Source organism: Heteronotia binoei, chromosome 5 (assembly GCF_032191835.1).
Source record: "Heteronotia binoei isolate CCM8104 ecotype False Entrance Well chromosome 5, APGP_CSIRO_Hbin_v1, whole genome shotgun sequence".
NCBI lineage: Eukaryota > Metazoa > Chordata > Lepidosauria > Squamata > Gekkonidae > Heteronotia > Heteronotia binoei.
Window position 1 is genome coordinate 124,675,336 of NC_083227.1, and position 22,977 is coordinate 124,698,312.

General features: G+C 42.5%; 1 protein-coding gene across 1 annotated transcript; it reads right to left on the minus strand.

Annotated features, from left to right (window-relative positions):
- Positions 1-1,773: 1,773 nt before the first annotated feature.
- SMIM3 (small integral membrane protein 3) lies at positions 1,774-22,252 on the minus strand. Its single transcript, XM_060240307.1, has 2 exons — positions 22,024-22,252; positions 1,774-3,335 (listed from the first exon to the last, which is right to left on the minus strand). Exon 2 carries the CDS (start codon positions 3,313-3,315, stop codon positions 3,133-3,135), a length of 183 nt encoding a protein of 60 aa, XP_060096290.1. The 5' UTR covers positions 3,316-3,335; positions 22,024-22,252; the 3' UTR covers positions 1,774-3,132.
- Between the last annotated feature and the right edge of the window lie 725 nt (positions 22,253-22,977).

The following is a 22,977-nucleotide window of genomic DNA, read 5'->3' on the forward strand; positions in this document are numbered from 1 at the left end:
GTCTCAGCATCCTGCTCCATCCAGTATGCCACTTGTGCCATCTTTAGACATCAAGCATGACCCAATACTCTATATTTTAGTGGCTTCCAATGTGATGCCATACTTACAGAGGTTGTGTAGGGAGGGGGACAGGTCAAATACTGACTTTCTAGGGCTATTCTCAAAGCCACTTCCCCATGTCTTGTATAGCTTGCCATATGGAAGAAGATACTGTGGATCACTCTTTTCGCTGTAATAATCACCAGTACCAAGCTTCAGAATTTTCAGAATCACCAGTAAGCTTCAGACTCACAAGTACTAAGCTTCAGAATTTTCTTTTCAATGCAGCAGTTTGTGAGTCTGCACTGGCTGCAGGAAAAAATGGACTGAAAGTTGTGTGTGTTTGTGTGTGTGTATATGGATTTTTGCAATAAAGCCAACATTTCCCAGAATACAACAGAAACAACAGATTTCTAAACTAATCCTAAATTCACAATAAACTTGATTTCACTCATGAGCCTTCTGACCAGATAAATAAGCAGCCTTTGCATGTAACAAGGTCGGATTAGGATAGTACAAGAATAAAAGGAGGCAGAAACAGGCACACTTAAGGCTGAGGTGCACCAAGTTATAACAATGCATCAGCTTTATTCAAAAGGCTTGTACAGTGTCACAGTTTAAGATATAGGGTCTTCTACTGATACAGTCACTTCCCTTTCATGTACACCATTTCACCTTACTTCCCCTTAAATATTCATAAATACATTTTTGTGGAAATAAAGATCCTACCCTAGAAAAGGAAACCATTATAAGCAAAGCTGCATCTTAAGTAAGAATGGACATCTCTGTATGTACACTACTAACACCTGGTTTTTTATTAATTTTTAAGTAGATAAATGGTAGAAGAAAGTTTGGCAGGTATAAAGCTACCATGAATGTAACACATGGCCAGAATACATGCTGAACTTTTCCTGCCATGCAAACATTAAAACCATACAAGACAAACTCTATAATGAGGTGACTGCTCCAGGAAGCAGACTGGGGGCACCCTTTCACCCACCCATGACCAACTGCCTTCCTGTTGTCTGCTACCTGTCTGAATACTGCCCCTCTTTAAAAGCTGCACAGCAATCTACACGTCAGTTCCTGAATTCTTGTGAGATATCTTCTTTTGCTGGGCCACCATTTCTGGTTGCCTGTTGATAGGAAGGAATCTTGTGAGAGTTCAAAACTATAGAATATTCACACCTTGCAGTGCTATTTTTAACGACAGCAAAGGCAGCAAAGAGATAAGGAATGTTATCTCCTCCCATTCCTAGGTGGAGCAGTTGTGAGGCAGTGGCAACACACCCTGAGCAGCCACTGAGAATTCTCTCTGTAGCAGAAGTAGCAATTTTACTGTGTGAAGGGGGAAAGAGTAATAAGATTATGGTGAAATTAGGAGTGTCATTTCATAGAAAAAGAGGTGCTGGAGCTCATTAGCAAAACGTATTGGCACAACTAATTTGCATATGCCACACACCCCTGACATTACCAGGTGGTGTACTAAATTATATCAGCTCAGCATCTATGTTAAAATGCTTCTTGAATTATCATTGTTATAATAAAACCTTACTCCCATCATACTTTTTAGATTACTTTTTCCTATGTTGTCACAGTGGCAAGATGAAGATTTCCATCTGTCTGCTTTATATGTTTTGGTTATTTTCCCATTTTTGTGGGGAAAAAATATTAGAAAGTTTGTCAAATCTTAGAGTTCAGCAAAATTCTCACAGGGAGTTTGAACAATGGAGCCCAGATGCAAGTAATTTATTTTTTTTTTGGAGGGGGGGAAATAGAAAGAAAGAGTACAATAAAATTTAGAGGTTCTGGAGCTCCACTCCTGTGAGCTCCTACCCAAAATGAGGCCTGGGTGAAATCCAGCAGCAACCATAAGAGAGATAGAATTGTGCAAGACAATATGTGCTAATACAGATATTTATCAATTCTGTCAAAGAAAATGAGATATCTAATAATTCTAGTAATTACAAATTGCTAGAAAGAGAACACATACAGAACAAATCACTAACACAGCATTATCTGTCTTAACTCAGAGATCTCAAAGCTTTAAGAAACCCTTTATCATATACAGATAGATGCATTTTCTTAATAATCACAGCATGTAGTACTGACATTAGCAAAGTTATCTCACCTGTCCTTCTTTAGGACTCTCCCATTCTGCTCTTAGTTCTGTTATATGCACCCCATTTCACTAAATCAGCTGTAAAGCAGAAGCTCTTCTACTTTCATTGTTTTCATTGCCATGTCTTAAACAACACCTCTGGCAGCAAACAGCTTTAATCCTTACGGTTGCCAGATCCTCCCTGCCCACCGCAAGGCGGCAGTGATGGAGGGTTGGGTTGCTAGATCCAGATTGGGATCCTGGAGATTTGGGGGTGGAGCCTAGGGAAGACTTCAGTGGGGTATAGTGCCATAGAGCTCACCCTCCAAAGCATTTATTTCCTGCAGCGGAACTGATCTCTGTACTCTGGAGATGAGCTGTAATTTCAGGTGATCCGCTGGTCCCACCTGGAGGCTGGCATTCCTATCTCCCCTCCTGATCCTTGTCATCTGCTGTAACAGACTAAGAGAATCTGCAGAAAAGACATATAAGGGTACAGATACAAACAGTCACAGTATTCCATTCAGTTCTTCCACAAACAGCCATTTGACTGGAATAGTTAAAGCAGGTTGTTCTTATAATGCAGTTGCATCTGGAAACCATCTGAAGGTCTTTATTATTAGATATTTTGCATTTCCTTTCCAACATCTGATTCAACCATCTTCTTGGCTTTTCAGATTAGTTTGCTCAGTAAACACACACACATGCAAACATTTTTGTTTTAAGTACAGCACAAGAAACCAAAATAGGAAATTTGGGATCCTGAGCCATCTGAACAATGGAGATAAAGTCCTGGATTTAAGACTTATGAGTTACAGCCTGAATGGATAAGCAGACTTTCACAATGCTTCTCGTGACTACAGTCCAGATGTTGCTGCCATGCCCCGGCTGATGTTCTCTTGCTTAATATCAGAGAAAGCTTGTTAAGTTGACTATTGCCTTTTAGCCACACGTTTCTCATAAGAAGTCACACAGTGACAGCGAAGGAAGTCTCACACAACTCCATTGTGTATAGGGTGTGTCCGCACTCTGTAAATAATCACAACTGTTGCTGGGCACAGTACTAAGGATGTCATGACAACAACAGTGATCAGAATAATCAGGACAATGACCCATACATCCAAGATGTGTTTTGGAAGAACTTGTGTGGGCATTATGTCACCCACAGCATCCATCCTGCCCCTCCTCTTCCTCTCTGTGGGAAAGAAGAAAAAGTTATGAATGAAAGCGGGAACAACAAACTTCTACAGTATAAAATCCCTTTCCCCAGAATGGAAATACCTGAGATGGGAAGGGCTCCTTTAAGCATTGTAAGACATTTTTTGTCTGTACTTCCATATTAATACTAATATTCCTACAGTTCAGTCTTAAAGACATGACTGATGATCGCACTACATCAAAACTGACACATTTTCTTCAAAAAGGTTAGCAGAGGTCTGGGGTAAGCATGGCTGTGTGATAAGATGTGAAGAGTCACCTTTATAACAAGCATCCATTCATGCACTGAGCTGAAATTTATTTTTCAAAATTTATATCCCACCTTTTTGCTCTTGCAATGGCCAAATTGGTGTTCTTCATTCATTCTATACAGTATGGTATAATGGCTAAAGGAGGATGCTTGAACATAGTAAATTCAAGACTGGTTTTGGGCATGCCATAATCTCAGACTAATCTACTTTGTTGGACTTCAGTGAAGGTAAAACATCATCCAGAACTCCTTGTATTAAGCAAATAATGCAACTAATTTTATATATTATAGAATATAATGGATGGTCTTAAAATTTTTCCCCATAAAATTTCACAAAAATATCACTACTTTTCTTCAAGCTGACAACCCTCAAAGGTTAGAGGAGGATTTATAAACAGCAAAAGAAATAAGGAAAGCAGCTAAATGAAATAACTGTGTCATAATGTGTGATTTTTAATTACCCACACATTGATTGGGTCAATAGATATTCAAGTAAGGAGAAAGAGATTGGGTTTGTAGATACTCTCAATGACTGCGCCATGGAGTAATAAACAGTTACAGAACCTACAGAGGGGAGGTATTCCTGGATTTGGTCCTAAGTAATGCTCAGGACCTGGTAAGAAATGTAGATGTGATAGCACCAATTGGGAACAATGACCAAAATGCTATAAATTTAGCATTTATGTAAATATGGAGTTGCCCAAAAAGATCAACCCAACAACTTTTAACTTTAGAAGTGGTATCTTCTCTCAAATGAGGGGGCTTGTGAAGAAGGAACTGAAAGGTAAGGAAAGTCAAATCCCTTCAGGAAGTTTGGAAACTGACCAATTTCACACTCACCTTACACCACTCTCACATTCGTCTTCTCAGCAAGGCTTTCTTCCAATTTCCATCTATATGCCCAGGGGCTGCAGCAAGGATTGGCGTTTTCATGCAGCAAACAGAAACTGGTTTTTTTAGCAGTTTCTGTTTGCTGTGCAAAAATGCTGATCCTTGCTGCAACCCCTGGGGCAGATAGTGGAAAATTGGAAGAAGGCCTCACTGAGAAGACGAACCCCCAGGGTAGATAGTGGAAAATTGGAAGAAAGCCTCGCTGAGAAGACGAACGTGAGAGCGGTGTAAGGTGAGTGAGAAATCAGTCACTGTTTTAACTACAATACTGGAAGTTCAGATACAATGTATACCTCAGGTCAGGAAAGATATGAATAGGTATTAAAAAGACCTGCAAGGTTAATAAACAAAGTAATGGAAGCCGTAAAAAGGATTCCTTTAAGCAGCGGAAGGCTAGCCCAAGTAAGGAAATAAAAGGGAGGGTAAATAAAAGTGAGGTGAAAGAAATGGAAGTTGATGATCAGACAGGCAAAAAGGGACCATGATGAACATATTGCAAAAACCATAAAGACCAACAATAAAAATTTATTCAAAAACATTATAGCAGAAAATTAGCCAGGGAAGCAGTGGGGCCCTTGGATGACCAAGGAGTAAAAAGATTGATGACAGGGAAATGGCAGAAAAGCTGAATACATTTTTTGCCTCATCTTAACTGTGGAAGATGAGAGATGCTTGCCCACTCCAGAATTGCCGACTTCAGGAGGGGTGTTGAAAGACCTGAGTCAGATTGAAGTGATGAGAAAGGAGGCCCTATACTGATGGACAAACTAAAAACTGACAAATCACCAAGCCCGGATGGTGTATATCCAAGAGTCATGGAGTAAAAGGACAGGTCCTCTTGTGGATCAAAAACTGGCTAATTAATAGGAAGCAGAGAGTGAGTATAAATGGGCAGTCTTCGCAGTGGAGGACGGTAAGCAGTGGGGTGCCACAGGGCTCAGTACTGGGTCCCATGCTCTTAAACTTGTTCATAAATGATTTGGAATTGGGAGTGAGCAGTGAAGTGGCCAAGTTTGCAGATGACACTAAATTATTCAGGGTGGTGAGAACCAGAGAGGATTGTGAGGCACTCCAAAGGGATCTGTTGAGGCTGGGTGAGTGGGCATCAACGTGGCAGATGAGGTTCAATGTGGCCAAGTAATGCACATTAGAGTCTAGAATCCCAGCTACAAATACAAGTTGATGGGGTGTGAACTGGCAGAGACTGACCAAGAGAGAGATCTTGGGGTTGTGGTAGATAACTCACTGAAAATGTCAAGACAGTGTGCGATTGCAATAAAAAAGGCCAACGCCATGCTGGGAATTATTAGGAAGGGAATTGAAAACAAATCAGCCAGTATCATAATGCCCCTGTATAAATCGATGGTGCGGTCTCATTTGGAATACTGTGTGCAATTCTGGTCACCGCACCTCAAAAAGAATATTATAGCATTGGGAAAAGTGCAGAAAAGGGCAACTAGAATGATTAAAGGGTTGGAACACTTTCCCTATGAAGAAAGGTTAAAATGCTTGGGGCTGTTTAGCTTGGAGAAACGTCGACTGCAGGGTGACATGATAGAGGTTTACAAGATAATGCATGGGATGGAGAAAGTAGAGAAAGAAGTACTTTTCTCCCTTTCTCACAAGAACTCGTGGGCATTCGATGAAATTGCTGAGCAGTCGGGTTAAAACAGATAAAAGGAAGTACTTCTTCACCCAAAGGGTGATTAACATGTGGAATTCACTGCCACAGGAGGTGGTGGCGGCTATAAGCATAGACAGCTTCAAGAGGGGGTTAGATAAAAATATGGAGCAGAGGTCCATCAGTGGCTATTAGCCACAGTGTGTGTATATATGTGTGTGTGTGTGTGTGTGTGTAATTTATATATATATAATTTTTTTTTTACCACTGTGTGACACAGAGTGTTGGACTGGATGGGCCATTGGCCTGATCCAACATGGCTTCTCTTATGTTCTTATGTTCCTCTTGTGAATTAAAAGCTGGTTAATTAACAGGAAACAGAGAGTGAGTATAAATGGGCAGTTTTCACAACGGAAGGTAGAAATCTGTGGTGTACTGCAGGGCTCAGTAATAGGTCTGGTGCTTTTTAACTAATTCATTCACGATTTGGAGTTGGGAGTAAGCAGTAAAGTGGCTACATTTGCAGATGACACTAAGTTGTTCAGAGTAGTGAGAACCAGGGAGGACTGTGAGGCACTCCAGAGGGATCTGCGAAGACTGGGCAAGTGGGCATCAATGTGGCAATGAGGGTCAACATAGGCAAATGCAAAGTAATGCATATTGAAACCAAAAATCCTAACTATAAATATACGTTGATGGGGTCTGAACTGGCAGTAACTGACCAGGAGAGATAGCTTGGAGTCCTGGTAGGTAACTCACTGAAGATGTAAATACAGTGTGTGACTGCAATAAAAAAGACAAATGCTAATGCTGGGAATTAATAGAAAGGGGAATGAAAACAAATTAGCCAGTTTCATAACACCCCTGTATAACAAACAAAATTGAAAATTGTCATTGCCAGTATAAAATTGTAAATAGTGGCGACATTAAAGTTAAGCACAATAACAAGCTATAATATTAACACATCATCTCTTCATAGATGATAGCAGCAGTTTTATTCCATATTCCATTTCTAATTACAGCCATATGGAATTTGCCTTTTTCACAGCAGCTGTACACTAGGTCAACATTTTCATCAAGCTGCCCGTTATCACCCCAACATCCCTTTCTTGGTCTTTTGCTGCCAGCTCAATCAGTGTATATGTGAAATTGGGATTTTTTGCCCCGATATGCATCACTTTACAGTCACTCGCACTGAATCTCATTTGCCATTTTAATACCCATTCCCCCAACTTGGAGAGATCTTTCTGGAGTTTTTAACACTATATTCTTTTTTAAACCACCCTTAATAAATTGGTGTCTTCTGCAAACCTGGCCATCTCACTACTCACCCAATGTCATTCCTACCCCCAGACCTTTCTTCTTCAGGTCTGGGGAGCAATGGTACAAGGGCAAGCCAACCAGCAGAAACCCTCCCACCATAAGTGGGCAATCAGAAAACTTTGGTGGACATGAGTTGTTGAATACACTGCTTCTTAAAACACATTATCACAGAATCACATAGGACAGCTTGTTCTGATACCTTTCAATAAAAGTGTTGTAAAATGCTGGTTAATCATTAGTATTTATTACATGCCATTATTATTTTCTTTACAGCACTGGTGTAGGTTCTGATAGAAAACTTACCAACTCTGCTATTCTGCCCCTCAATTACATAACAACATTCTATTTTAGTAGGAGAACAAACCTGAAGTCGCAGTTTAATAGCTAGTAGCAAAGTTTAGTAGCCAGATGGCCCTTACAAGAAAGTCACAGGTCATACATAATGGAATAATATGTACAGACTTTACTTCAGAGTACGTCCACAGAACCTCACAAAAGTAACAGGGTTTTTTTGTTTGTTAGCAGGCAACAATGCTATGACAATAAAAGTATAAAATATTTAAAGCATCAAAATGTTAAAGAGTCCATGATGGAATGGAGGGAGGCAGGAGTTTGTATAGACCTCAATTTGGGGGCGAGCTTTCAGTTATTTGGTTCCCTTCACAGGCCCCAGCACCGTGCAAATTCAAAAGCACCATCCTGTCTTTTAGGATATATACACATACAAACAGAAAGAGGTTTGAATCTCATAAATTAGTTCTGTGCTTGCTAAACAGTCTCTAGTGTGTTTCCTCTCCTCTAAACTTATGTTTGTACAAGGACCCATGTTGCTAAGGATGACAGCCTCCAGGTGGGACCTGGGGATTCCCTGAAATTACAGCTGATCTCCAGACTAATTTATCTCCAGTTCCCCTGGAGAAAAGGGATACTTTGGAGGGTGGACTCTATGGCAATCTACTGAAGTCCCTGCCGTCTCCAGGCTCCAACTCCAGATCTCCAGGAGTTTCCTAACCTGGATCTAGCAAGCCCATTCCCTGCTAGTGGCCGGGGGGGGGGGGGACACACCTGGCAACCCTACATGTTTCGCAAATAGAAGTTTAAAGAAAAACAAAGAAAACTCCCTGAAACAGAGACTATCTACTATGCATAGAATTCAGTCAGAAACAAAACAAAAGGCTCTTATCCAGTCAGTAAGCTGGAGTCAGATACTTCTTTACCAATAGCAACATGCAGTGGTTAAATGACCATAAGGTGCAGTCACACAGCCAATGAGATCCACCAAGAATAGACTCTGGCTAGGTTGCTGCTTTCAGCCTCCCAGAAAGTTAATACCTGATTTTTCACTTCAAAGGGTACCAGATGCCTAGGGTTACAACAGCCTGGGGTGGGAGCAAGGCTGGTGTAGTGGTTAAGTGTGCGGACTCTTATCTGGGAGAATAGGGTTTGATTAGGGTTGCCAAGTCCAGCCCCAGAAATATCTGGGGACTTTGGGGGTGGAGCCAGGAGACTTTGGGGGTGGAGCTAGGGGGGAGGGGGGAAACAGCGCCGGGGAGCCTGGCGAGCCGCCCTGCCGCTGCCGCCTCTTCTCCACTCGCCGTGGCTGCTCCTCCGAGATGGGCTCAGCCTGAGCCCATCTCGGAGGAGCAGCCACAGCGAGCAGAAAAGAGGCGGCAGCGGCACGGCGGCCTCGCCCGCTCCGCCTCTGGGGTGGAAGCGGAGGGGGGGTGGAGGCGGGCCGTGGGCGTGACGAGCCGCAAGTCCAGGTCCTAGAAGAGCCCGGATTCACGGCTCGCCATGCTCCTGGCCTGCCTCGCCCTCCCCTGCGCTGCTGCTGCCTCTTGGCTGTTCCTCCGAAATGGGCTCAGCCTAGGCCCATCTCGGAGGAGCAGCTGCGGTGGGTGGGGAGGGGGCGGCAGCGGTGCGGCGGCCTCACCCACTCCTGGATCAGGCAGCTCGCCATGCTCCCCGGCGCCGTTTCCCCCCTCCCCCTGCTTCCGTTTTTTTGGGGAGCGGGGGAAGAGGGTGGAAACCCTGGGGTCCCCCGCCAGGGAGGGAGGGTTGGGAAGCCTAGGTTTGATTCCCCACTCCTCCACCTGCAGCTGCTGGAATGGCCTTAGGTCAGCCATAGCTCTCATAGGAGACGTCCTTGAAAGGGCAGCTGCTGTAAAAGCTCTCTCAGCTCCACCCACCTCACAGAGTGTCTGTTGTGGGGGGGAGAAGATATAGGAGATTGTAAGCCGCTCTGAGTCTCTGATTCAGAGAGAAGGGTGGGGTATAAATCTGCTGTCTTTTTCTTCTTAATGGGGTGTTATTTACCTCCATGACATTAAAAGTTTTAGCTGTCCTTTTCCACACATTAAAACTCTGTGAAAGAGACAGGACATTTTTCTCCAGGTCTGCTGGCAACCCTCGCTACAACTGCCACATCCATGTTGTAATTTACATATACAACGGTCCTACAACCTTTAGCAGAGGGTTTTAAGGGGACTTGATGAGGCAGCTGGGAGAAGAGAAAGAAAAGAAAAATCTGCCTTTATGAGCTTCTTGCTGCTTGTGCTTCTGTAGCAAAACCCAAAGTGTTTCTGAGTGTAGCATACAACCCAATGTATTCATTTATTTGTGAACAATGCAGATTTTTAAGTTAATATTTCAAAAATTGTTAACAGGACATGCATACCATCAGATATCATCAATCTTGCTCATTCAACTACCACACTAAGAACATTTTATCCATTTGAAGTTAAATACTTGTGGTTATTTATGGGATATGTTAAAGGTCAAGCCTCAAAGTCCACAAATTCTGAATCTGTTATTGTCAGTCAGACTGCACCTAAGATTTTGCTTAGGCAAGTGAAAGTATTACATTGGTAAGACATTAAAAGGAGGATGTGGAAATCCTTTCTTTATAGACAGAAATCAGCATACCAAGACAGCAGCTCTTCTAACAATTGGAAGTATCAAAAATGCACACAAAGAATAGTTATAAGCAGACCTTGTTAATGGGAAATTTCCCAGGCCTTGTACAGAGATGGGTACACACATTAACTATGAAAAAATAAGAAGGCAGCAGGCCTGTAGTCTAAAGAAGACACTGCTGAATTCAGCAGGAGCTCACAGGAGCACAGTTCCTGAACCTTTCTGAGGGTTCCCCCTCTTCCTCCCCACCTACCTACCTTGTCCATTGAATAGTAGGTGCAGCTGCATAACAATCCCTGGATGAGCTCCATCACCTATTTTTCTACAAAATGACCCCTGAACATCAGTATCAGCTGCACTAAGAAAGTGCAGGAAGAGTTGGAGCTGCAAGGCTAGATATAAACCTCACTGTTGATTAACACAGATTTTGAACAAAATAATCTGCACGTTTAAAAGTATAGGGAGAAAATAATTTTATGTTTACTGTACAGTTCTCATCTATCCTGCTTCACCAATGAGGTTCTGCTTTAAGCACAATGATTCCCTCAGCTTCAATTAAGTTTCCTATTTTAAAGTTTCTTTTCCCACAGAAAGAAAGGAAATCAACACTAAGATTTTTAGTATGTTTTCTGTGAGTAGTACTAATACCTTTTGTTGTAAAATTAGATTCAGTGTATAGTCTAATCAGTGTCGGTTTCAATTTGTACACACTTGGAACATAACTGTCACTTGTGGAAATGGTTGTGCAGTCTCTGTGTTTAGTGCTTTCATTGATCAGTGACTCAATTTTGTAGACTTCCTAGTTATAACTGTACAACCATAACAAACTATCAATTGTTTAAAAAATGAACTTTACCAGAGCCAGTCACAAATGTAATGGAAAACGTTAACAAAAAATTATAGTACTTTTACTCCACTAGGAACATAATTCATGATCAAGACTCTTGGGAAAGCTTGCTGGTACAAAGTATGTTTTAAATTCGGGATTATGATTTTATCACAAATGCAATTTTGTTGGTTTCTATGTCAGAGTCTGATGTGGGAACACATTTCCCTATTTAACTGGAGGCTCCAAACATGTTTTGCTGGCAAACAAGTTCATACTGTTGCTGAATGATCTTCTTGTGAAACAGAGCCTACACATAGTACAGGAAATGTGCTCTGTAACCAGATTACAGTGAACTGCATTAGCAGTGCCACTGATTCAAAGGAACAACCTTCTTGGAAACGTTTTTTTAAAAATAATCTTATTTGCCTAGACTGTCAAGTGTCCTATGGTTCTATGCCCTGGCTCATGAATTCATTCTCACCTCATAAGCAAGTTAATTAAACTAATAGCTTTCTTCATACTATTTAATCCACATTTACAAACCAATTAAACTCCTATACTAGGATGAAAACCTGACATCCCATTAATTCAATACAAACACAAAAAAATCATTTAAAATAACAGATGTGTGTCAGAAACTGGGTGTTCTCTTACCTACCATGTCTTCTCAAGGATGATTTGATTCCCCTGTCCCCATACCTGGGACCCTGGAACAAACCCCCTTCTAATAGTTTGACCGAGAATGGGGTCCATTCTGCATACATAGCTTACTTCTGATTTTCACTGGAGTTGAGTTAGTTGGGGTTTACTTCAAATGCTGTGCCTGCATTCTACATCTTTCTCTTTCTCTCTGATTTCTATTGAGAATTGCAGTATATATATTCTACATACCAATGAGAAAACCTGGGTAGTGTTCTGGGATTGGTTTCTCCTGATTGGTTAGTTTCACACTGGCCGTGTCTTTTGAAATAGGAGATTCTTCCAGCTGAATTTACGCGGGAGTCGCTATTAGTGTTCCTCTTTCCTCCTTTATCAGTAGTCAAGGAGTTTGCTGGAGATTAAAAAAAAAAAAAAACCACTGCCAGGCACTGCTTTAAAAATTTAGTGCGAGTCAATGCTGACCACTTGGCTGGAGATGGGGGTGGGGAGGTGATGTCAGTGCTTTGCAGCCGGAGGGCCCCCCCCCCAATTGTTATTTAGAAATTACAAAAGGGGAAGATGATGGATGAGACTTTTTTTTTAAAGGCTGCTGCTGTCACAAAGTCAGTTCCACAGTATTATTCTCACATTTGAAATGTTTGTGGTCAGAGTCAAATTAAAAGGAAACCTTTTTTTCCAAATACAAAATAGCCCAGCATCTTACCCAACCAATCTAACACTTTCCTAATCTCCTATTTCAAAAGACATGCATAGTGTGAAACTGACCAATAAGACAAGACCAATTAGCCTGCCAGGGAAGGGGAGGAGGAAAGTATGAGGAAATGTTTCTGCTTTTAAAGGCTTGGAAGTGAATTAAGAGGAGGTGTGGGAAATACTGCTCTGAAAAACCACTCTTGGAAACTACGGAGATACAGCGGAGTGACAGCAGAATGCTGGGAAAAGGATGTGGAAGGAATTTAAAAAATCCGATGGGAGAGTGAGGTGTGTGGGCAAGTGAATATGGAAGTAGGTAAAGCGACGGAGGTGGGAGGTGAGAGCTGTTGTAAACACAACAGCAGAAAGGGCATGGGTCTGGACTGTTACACACACAGCAGCACACACCAATAAAGGCAGCATGCTCACTGGGGAAAAAAAGTGGTTCAGGTTTAAGCATACACAAGAATAAGCAGGTACACTAAAATAACAAAGTCTAGCTTCCTACATAAACATGTATACATGAGGACAGGCAGTTTTCAGTATCTTCAGATCAGCGTAAGTAACAAAGCAATAGATTGGAGATGCAGAAAGATGGCTACTGTTGGTAATACAGGGCTAGGCTTGAAACTTGTAACTCGTTTTTTGTCCCAGATGAGTGTAAGCTAACTTTTTAGGAAAACTGGACCACTAACCCCCTGACCACTATAAGACAATTGGGAACATGATCCAAAAGTTGATTCTTAAAGAAGAGCAGTCCTCCCCCCCACTCCCAATCTGAGTGTAATTAGATCACTTTGATATTCACTTTTCATCTTGGCCTGGGAACAGTGGAAGAGTGATGTGGAACTCTTTCTAGTGTTATTCTTTACACTTGGATGGCACATTAGAAAACAGACTATTGCCTTAAATTTATGACAGGGCCAAATGCTGATATTTAAACTGTCAGGCTGATCCATACAGAAGTGACCATCTTTCTTGACAACATAACAGACAATATAGAATAGGGGGAAAGTGTTAGACTTGGAAGTCATCGCCATTAAGCTCATAAGTAATTGAACCTCCATTACAACATGGTTGCGAAGATAAATTGATATAGTAGCCTTTATCCAACCATGCAGTTAACAAAGCCTAAGTGCCCTTAAGTTTTCTAAGTCAGGCAGTAGGCTTGCCAGTCCCCAGGTCCCAGTGGGGGTTCCCCTGGTTCTGCAGGCTCCTCCTGGCTGCCAGCCAGTTGGCCGGCAGGGGAAAATCCCGCCTCAACAGCCACCATGTGCCTTTCCACCTCAGAAGGCTTAGAAGAAGCTTGGAAACTCCTTGTGTTGTGGAAGGTTTATGTGCCTTTAAATCTCAGGCAGAGGAAGCTGTATGGGGATGGGGCTAGCATGCAGAGCAATGTGGGTCTTCATGGTGAATTTGTGAAGCTGTGAGAAAGGAAGGAACACAGTCCGTCCATTTGCTTTGCATTTATTTCAGAAGTCATTTGCACAGTAAAATAGATTTTAAAGAGTAAACTAGAACCTTTCATTTCCCTGTGTTAGTCTGAAGAACTTGGTTGAATTACAGCAGATGGTTACATTCAACAACTCTTGTGAGTAAATTGCCCCAGTGAGATCACAAAAGTGTGAGCTTGCAAAACTGTGTTTATTTTGTCTGCTTTGTGTATGTGTGTGTGTAGTTTCATTTAGTGGAAGTGCAGCCAGCTGTAGGAGACAAGGAAATTACAACTGTATTCAGGGGAACTGCATTGCTGTATTTTTATTTATTTATATTAGGGAATGGGAAATTCTCCTGGCTCCACCCCCAAAATCCCCAGATATTTCTGAGTTGGACCTGGCAACCCTACAGGGCAGTGATTTCCATCATTCCCCCTGATGCTGAAGCTGCTGAGTCCCCTGAAATTTTCTTCAGAAGGTGGGGGGAGGTGAGTGGGCCCTTGTAACAGCATAATGGAGGTCTGTAGTGAGAGGGGGAAACAGTCTATTCCCCTTTTAAAGAAAATGCAAGTTCCCTTAATTTTTTGGGAATGTGTTTAGTATAGGCCAATACCAATACAGTCCTGAGTTCCTGAGAAGAAGTGCAGGATACAGATTAGCAAGGAAAGAAACTGCATTGAAAGTTACATAATTTGAACATCACATTTTGAATCTAAAATGCTGGCTTTCATAGTATCTAAAAATATAATATCACTAAAAACTCCACATCATCACTGAAATACTTGAATGTGATTTTCAAATCGGTGTGTATAGCAATAATGGTACAGCCCAAAGAAACAGAAGGACAAAGAAAGGATCCTGAAAAAGGAAGACCTAGGCTGCTACATTGCATGAATGCCTGATATATGTGCTGTTCCCTGAATGGCAGACTGCAGTCTAGACTCTAGAGCAGGGGTGTCAAATATGCAGTTCGGCAGCTGAATCAGCCTCGGAGGGCTGTCATCTGCTTCCTTCTGCATAACAGCTTGCTTTGTAAGGCTTGCTTAATTGCACAGGAGCTACAGAGCAAAATTTTCTCCATTGTCTGAAGCTCCTCCCTTGGGGAGGAAGGGGGGAGGAATAGCTTGTTTTGCCAGGCTCTCTCAATCACACAGCAGAGCTACTGAGCCAAGCCTCTCTTCCTTCTATTGCCTAAGGCTTCTCCCCACCCCAGTCCCCTGGGGAAGGAAGGAAAGAGCCAGAGCTTCCTTTGCCCAGTTCCCTGGATCCCATGGGAGAAATACAAAGAAAACACCTTTAAGACCAATGAGTGCTAACGTTTTAAGTATATTTTGAGTTTTTAAAACATATATTAGTGTTTGTCTGTGTTCTTTATAATATTTATATCTCTGCTACTTAAATAGGTACATACATGGCCCGACATGGCCCGGCCCAACAAGGTCTCATTTATGTCAAATCCGGCCCTCATAACAAACAAGTTCGACACCCCTGAGGGTTGTCATTCTTTGAGTACATAGCAAAGATCATTGTTGGATAACAGTATTGCAGGGGTAGCCAACAGTAGCTCTCCAGATGTTTTTTGCCTACAACTCCCATCAGCCCCAGCCAGCATGGTCAATGGCTGGGGCTGATGGGAGTTGTAGGCAAAAAACATCTGGAGAGCTACCGTTGGCCACCCCTACAGTATTGGTTTTGGGTATAGGAAACTGAAGTTCAAATTCTCACAGTTATGAAGATGTCTGAATGATCTTGGAGAGGTCACTAGCTCTCAGACTATCCTAGCGCATATAGCTGTTGTAAGGCAAAAGTACAGTTTTAAACTCCTTGCTAAGTAAAGCACGTAACAAATAAACAGTTTACACAGCTCTGTCTTTCCTGTAATGAGAAACCTATGGGACTATGAGAATGGCTAATTATACAAAAGGGCTCTGTTTTTTGTTGTACATCAGACTGGTATTCTTGCAGGCTTGCCCTCTTGTTTGCTTCCCTTCCCATTACTGCAACCATATGTGATGGGCCTGCTAACCTATGACCTGTCATGCCATCTTTGCTGTGCCATTTTGAATGTTGATAGTGGTACTTATAGTTCGTTCGAGCATGTTGTCACTTTGACGTCAGCAAAACAGGCTGAGCTGGAAACACAGTGTTGATCTTTGAAGAACTCCAGATGAGAGAGATAGTAAGACTGCATCAAACATTGCGTCAAGATTTGTATAGCTTCAAAGACCTACCCTAAACTCGCCTTCAAGGGATAACGTGTTAAAACACAAGCTTTTTGCAAGTAATAACCCAAGAAACTATTATGTACTGTCATATATAGCACAGTAGAGATTTTATACCAGTTTGTCTGCAGATGAAAAAAAAAAAAGCACAAAACATTTCAGTTGAAATAATTGTACTTAATGAAGAGAGGAAATTTGGCAGTTTTTCAATAATTGGCAACGCTTGGATTCAACCAAAATTTATTCAAATCTTAAAAGATTCGTAACTGGTGATCTAATGGTAATCCCACTAGGTTGTGATTTACAGAAACCACACAACTAATTGGGAGTGGGAGGGACACACACGCGCGCACACACACACACACACACACACTCCCCCCCCCCCCCGAATTCAAAAAGCTCAACTACTGAGTAGCAAAATGTATTCTTTTTTCATGGAAACACTGCATGTAATTTGCCACACATTTTTAATAACTGTATGTTCTCAATTGTCCTAATTCTGAAAATGCAGTAAGGATACAGAATAATGCCATTATAAGGAAAATAAAACTTTTAACATTCACCTCTGGGGTAGCTTTACCTAAACTTATTTTCACTAAAGCCTGAATTGTAGCAGAATTGCAGCAGAATGGTCACCAAAATTATCAGGTCAGAAACATTATAGTTGTTCATCTATACCAGGGATCTCCAACCTTTTTGAGTCCAAGGGCACCTTTGGTCCCCAGCGCACATGCCTGCCCTCCCCCCCCCCCCCCGCCTGCACCAGCCAGCCAGCAGCTGACCCAAGGACAAGTGCCAGAGCTGAAGAAGCAGGTAGAAAAAGGTAACCACTGCAATTGAAGGGATTTCCAGGATGGGTCGCCCCTCACACCCAGCACAGAAAAGTAATCAGCTCAGTTTCTCCAGCTTGCTATCAAATTTACGTACATTTGAAGACACCTGCAACTTCAGGAAGGTTAGTGTTTTGAACCAGAACAAAATCTTGGAAGAAAGCATCTGTGTAAAAAGTCTTAAATCGGGGTGTCAAACATGCAGTTCAGGAGTCGAATCAGGCCCCTGGAGGGCTCCTATCAGGTCCCCGAGCAACTGGCTGTCATCAGGCTCTTCCCTTGGGGAGGAAGGGGGGAGGCATATCTTGCTTTGCCAGGCTCTCTCAATTGCACAGCAGAGCTACTGAGGCAAGCCTCTCTTTCTTCTATTGGCTGAGGCTCTCCCCCCGTCCCCTGGGGAAGGAAAAAAAGAGCCAGAGCTTCCTTTGCCCAGTTCCCTGGATCCCATGGGAGAAATACAAAGAAAGCACCTTTAAGACCAATGAGTGCTAATGTTTTAAGCTTGTTTTAAGTTTTTTAAAATATATATATTTGTGTTCGTCTGTGTTCTTTATAAAATTTATATCTCCGCTACCTAATCTTAAAAATTTGCTGCCTCAGATAACTGCCAGTCCTATTTAAGGACTGAGGGGTAATCATTGCAGACCATTCTGAATACCGTTGACATGATTTTTAACACACATTTGCCATATTCTGAGTCATTTGTTTTCAGGAAAAAAAAATGTACATTAATGTCAAACCACGATTGGATGTCTACTTTTAAGGTGCCACTGGACTTCACACAAAAAATCCTCCACTTTGAATTTATTAAGAAAGAGACTTCCTTTGGGCCTGCCTGCTTGCCTTCAGTCCTCTCCTCCCTCTCCAAACATAGCCTGAAAAATAGAGGAAAGGTCCCAGTCAGCTGTCTCTCCAGAAGAGAAGTGGGAAATGGGAAATGGGGGGTGGGAAATGGGAGAGTCTGGGTGCTGTCCACAACAAGCCATGCCCCAAACAGCAACAAATGAGGCGTATAATCCTTGATAATAATAAAGCCATAGTGGTACTGGTCAAATGGAGCTCTCCCATTGTTTGATGCCTACAGTGCATAAACCATTGCCCCATCATTAGTCAGTCACCTCCTCTGGGTTCCCACTGGCTGACTCCCCTGTCCCCCCACCCCGCCTACTACAGGCTTGGGAACACTGAACAAACTGCCAAAACAGTCTTACCTCAGAGACAGACATATCTCCAACACTTCTCTGTGTCCTTTCCATCAACTGTCCTCAGAACGGGCTGCCGCTCCACTGTGCCTCACGAAGCATTTCCTCAGAGACCATGGTGACTACCTCTTTCTTGTCACTCCCTCCCTCCTCTCCTCAGCCTTGCCCCAAGATGGACAAGGACTGGACCACTGGAAAAGCTGATAGCCAGAGGCTGTTGCTAGGCAGTAAAGGGGGAGCCCTCAGCTGAATACAGAGTCCACCCTCCAGTGCCACAGAGTCCACCCTCCAATGCAGTTATTTTCTTCAGGAGGAGAGAGATCTGTTGTCTGGAGTTCAGTTATGATACCAGGAGATCTTCAGGCTTCACTTAGAGGTTGGCTAACCTAGGTCTGGCAGCACCCTCTAGGTGACTTGATGCCACCTGAATGACATGTCTTAACTGGCTCCTGTTCAGCAGCAGCCCCCCTATGACAGCCAGTGTAACTTAGCAGTTGAGAACTCCAAGTTGGGAAATTCCTGGAGATTTCAGGGGTGGAGCCAGGTGGGTTTGAGGAGAGGTGGGATCTCAGACAGGTACAATGTCATAGGCTCCACCCTCCAAACCAGCCATTTCCTCCTGGGAAACTATTGTTACCAATCTCCAAGTGAGGGCTGGAGATCACTCAGCGTTACAACTGCTCTCCAGATGGCAGAGATCAGTTTCCCTTGAGTTGGGGAGGGAGTGAATGCCTTCACTTGGGTAGATGGGAAGGCAGCAAGGCTGGGAGGCATTAGCCCACAGCCTGTTTCTATAGCCCACTGTATTTTTCTTCCCAACGGGCCTTATTCCTAGTATATCAATATTGTTCATAATTTTTAAAGTATTTACAACAAATTGCTCTCTCTGTAATCTATAGGTGGGTCACTGTCATCCTCTTTTCACAGCTATGCAATAGACTGGGAAGTTAATAGGCAGGGGATGAACATCCAAATTCATCTCTATACAGTGCACCACTCTGGGTCCCAAGGAAGGAGGTATGGCTCAGCGATGGGACATATGCTTTGCATACGGAAGGGGCCACGTTCAAAACCTAGCATATATTGGTATAGGGTCCTAAATTGTAGGGAGATCTTTCACTGCCAGAATAAACAAAACTGAATAAGATGGGTCAGTGCTCTAATAAAGCAGCTTAATATGTTCCATAGAGATACATATTTGCTCTGCTTCTGCCAAAATAATGAAAGTTCCCATAGCACTTTAAAGACTAACAAATATATGGTGGCACAATCTTTTGTAAACTATATTGTCTGACACAGATTATGTAACAATGAATTATGCCATGAGAACTTTTGTTATTTTGATGTCTAATGTGCTGGTTTCCCTAACCTGAATAGTCCAAGCTAGCTCAGTCTGGAAGTTAAACAGAGTTGGCCTTGGTTAGTATTTGGATGGAAGACAACAACAAATAGCAGGGTCACTACACAGCAGCAGGCAGTGGCAAATCACTTCTGTGCATCTCTTGTTTTGAAAACCCTGTGGTACCACCATAAGTCGACTACGACTTGACAGTCAAAAAAAAAAAAAAGCCTTGGTTGATTCCGGTCCAAGGAACCTTTGAAAACTCTGCAGTTAAGTTTTTGCTAGGCAAGCAGTACCAGGACCAGAAACTGGAAGTACAGATCACCTGTCTGGCAGTTGAGATGGAGGTTGTGGGAGTGGTTTCCACTACCTACCTCATTTTTATCTCATATTTCCTCCAAGGAGCTCAGGGTGGTTTATATGATTCTTCCCACCCCACAATTTGATCCTAACGAGCCTGTAAGATAAGTTAGTCTGAGACAGAGTGTTAGGATCACAATCACCAGTCAAGATTCATGGCACAGTGGTCTCCACAGCTCTAGCCCAACATTCCAACTACTATAACATATTGGCCTTATCAGTCAATGTGTCCTTCATTCACAATGAAAGAAGGAAGCAGTAGCTGCACTGGGACCTTCTTACAAAGAAGGTGACCTTCACTCCTCATAATGAATCAAGAAATCAAGACACAAGTGCAGTGGCTGCCTTCTGCCTTCCTCCTCCTCAGACCTAACCATTGGCAATGATGCTGGGTGAAGGTTAGGATAATATCTTCACTACTGCTGGCCAGGGGGAAGCCAAGCACCAGCAAGCATGACCTGGCTCTCTGCCAGCCACCACCAGCCTCCGAAGGAGTAGCACACTATGACGTTTCACTGTATGTTAAATGTCCAGTCCTCCAAGTATAAAGGAGTTTTGCACACACATGCACACACATCCTTAAATAAAATCCAGAATTTGTCATATTAAAAGTACAATTCACTTTTCCAAGGCAGATACAAAAAGCACTCATAATTCTTATCTGAACACTGATAACGCTAACAAATTCAAACTCATCTCTCCCTGCAGTTCCCTTAAGTCAAACACAGAATGTAGCATCATTTTTATTTATTTATTTATTTATTTATATTAAGATTTATACCCCGCCCTTCTCACCTAGGTGTCTCAGGGCGGCTTACAACACAGTAATTAAAACAATTTCAGTTTAAACAATTAAAATACCATTAAACCATAATTTAGTAAAAACAAGATAGAATAAAAACCGGCGGCCTATAGATACATTTTTTCATCCAGGATATTTTACATTGTCAGTTAATATCATAGGCCTGCCGGAAGAGGACTGTCTTACAGGCCCTGCGGAATTGCCCTAGATCCCGCAGGGCCCGCACCTCCTCCGGCAGCTGGTTCCACCAATAAGGTGCCGTTATTGAGTAGGCCCGATCCCTGGTGGATTTTAGGCGGGCCTCCTTTGGCCCGGGGACTACCAACAGGTTTTGTGAACCTGAACGTAGTACTCTCTGGGGAACATGTGGGAAGAGACGGTCCCTAAGGTAGGCAGGTCCTAGGCCATATAGGGCTTTTTCTAAAAGAAAAGGAAGCTGCTTCAAATAATTTCTACAAAGAACTTACATTATCATCTCATGTGCTGAAGGCCAATATACTTTGTTTATATGCACAAGCACTGACCTCTTAACCACATTACATATGGTTAATTAGACTTGTCTATATTAACCAGACATGTAACTCTATATATGCAATTCACATATGTTTTACATGAATGTAACATTTATGTTGTATGTGAAATGGCCCTGAGGAAAGAGGATAGTCCTGGAACAGTTACTGCAAGAAAAAGAAAAGAACTGCAAATTTCTTAACTGTTAACCATGGAACAAGGCAGAAGAAACGAAGTGGTGGTGTTCTCCTAAATCAGTGGGAACTGATGTCCACTAAACTGACTGTTATTCACAATCATTCTGCTTTAGAGAAAAATCACCCTCCCTGCAAATTAAAGGAAGTTCTGAAATGAAAGTAAAAGAAAACAATAAAGCCTCTATTACAAATTACACGTTAAGTTTATATTAGGTACTTGAGCATTTCTGTTTTTCAAGACAAACTGAGAAATAGGAGTAATTAGGACACCACACATAAAAGGGAGACCACAAAGGGGGGGGGAGACCTAGACAAAGGAAAACACAGAGGGAAACTCTAAAAGAAATAAAAATAGCTGCCAGGAGAAGTTTCACTCACAGACATTCACATTGCGATACAAGCCATGTGCCCGTTGCATGTTCTAAAGACAGAGCTGGAAGAGAGATCAGGAAGTCAGACTTGTGAGAAAAGTATAGAAGTCTTCCAAGGACTTAAAATCCGCACTGTTAAACCCCATAGAGAGTAGTGTTCCGAAAACCACCAGTTAGATTTCTATTTGAGAGTCCGAAGAAGCACAGTACCTGCGAATCGCCGTCTACGAAGAAGAGAGGGCAATAAAGCAGTCGGGGTTTTGTTTTTTCCTAGGAGACTGGAAGACAAAACGCCCGCCACGCCGACCAGTTTGCTAGATCCCCGCTGAAAAGGGAATCCTTAGTGCAGTGAAAAGAGAACGTCTCACGCTGCCCGCGGGATTCCTTCCCCTTACTTGAAGAAGCATAATTGCTGTAGCAGCCTTGGATTTAAAAGCCTGTTGTTGCTTATGGGTCCCTCCGCCCCCTGAAACATCAAAGGCAATAAAAATGCAATCCAAGGAACGAATGCAGCTGTTTCTCTGATTTGCAGGCAAGCCTTCGTATGCCCAGCATAGGCTGAGCCACCTAGTGGTCATAGGCAAGCTAGAAGAATCCGAGCTTTAACGTTACAACTGCGATGTTTAATGGCAAGAACGCACTTTATTTTAAATAAAATCCAGATTTTGTCACATATATATTTAATTTGAAAATTGAAACAGCCATACCAGAAAACATCTTTGGTGGAGACAAAAGCCTGGATTGCAGTGTTTAAATTCTGGCTCAAAATTCACTTTAGAACAGATCCTAACAGCCTTCTAGATTGTATGAAAAGAGACCCATATATTTCATCCTGGTCAGCAGTTCTTGTACCCAAACTTAACCAGTTGGGGATAGAGGTTGATGATTTTTTTACATCTGATGAGTCTAGGGTTGCCAAGTCCAATTCAAGAAATATCTGGGGACTTTGGGGGTGGAGCCAGGAGACATCAGGGCAGAGCCAGGAACAAGGGTGTGACAAGAATAATTCCAAGGGAGTTCTGGCCATCACATTTAAAGGGACTGCACACCTTTTAAAATGTCTTCCTTCCATAGGAAATAATGAAGGATAGGGGCACCTCCTTTTGGGGCTCATAGAATGGGAACCCCTGGTCCAATCGCTTTGAAACTTGGGAGATACTTTGT

Bases quoted from the DNA above. Each gene is read 5' to 3' on its own strand.
- SMIM3 (XM_060240307.1), bottom strand. From the start codon at position 3,315: ATGGATGCTGTGGGTGACATAATGCCCACACAAGTTCTTCCAAAACAC.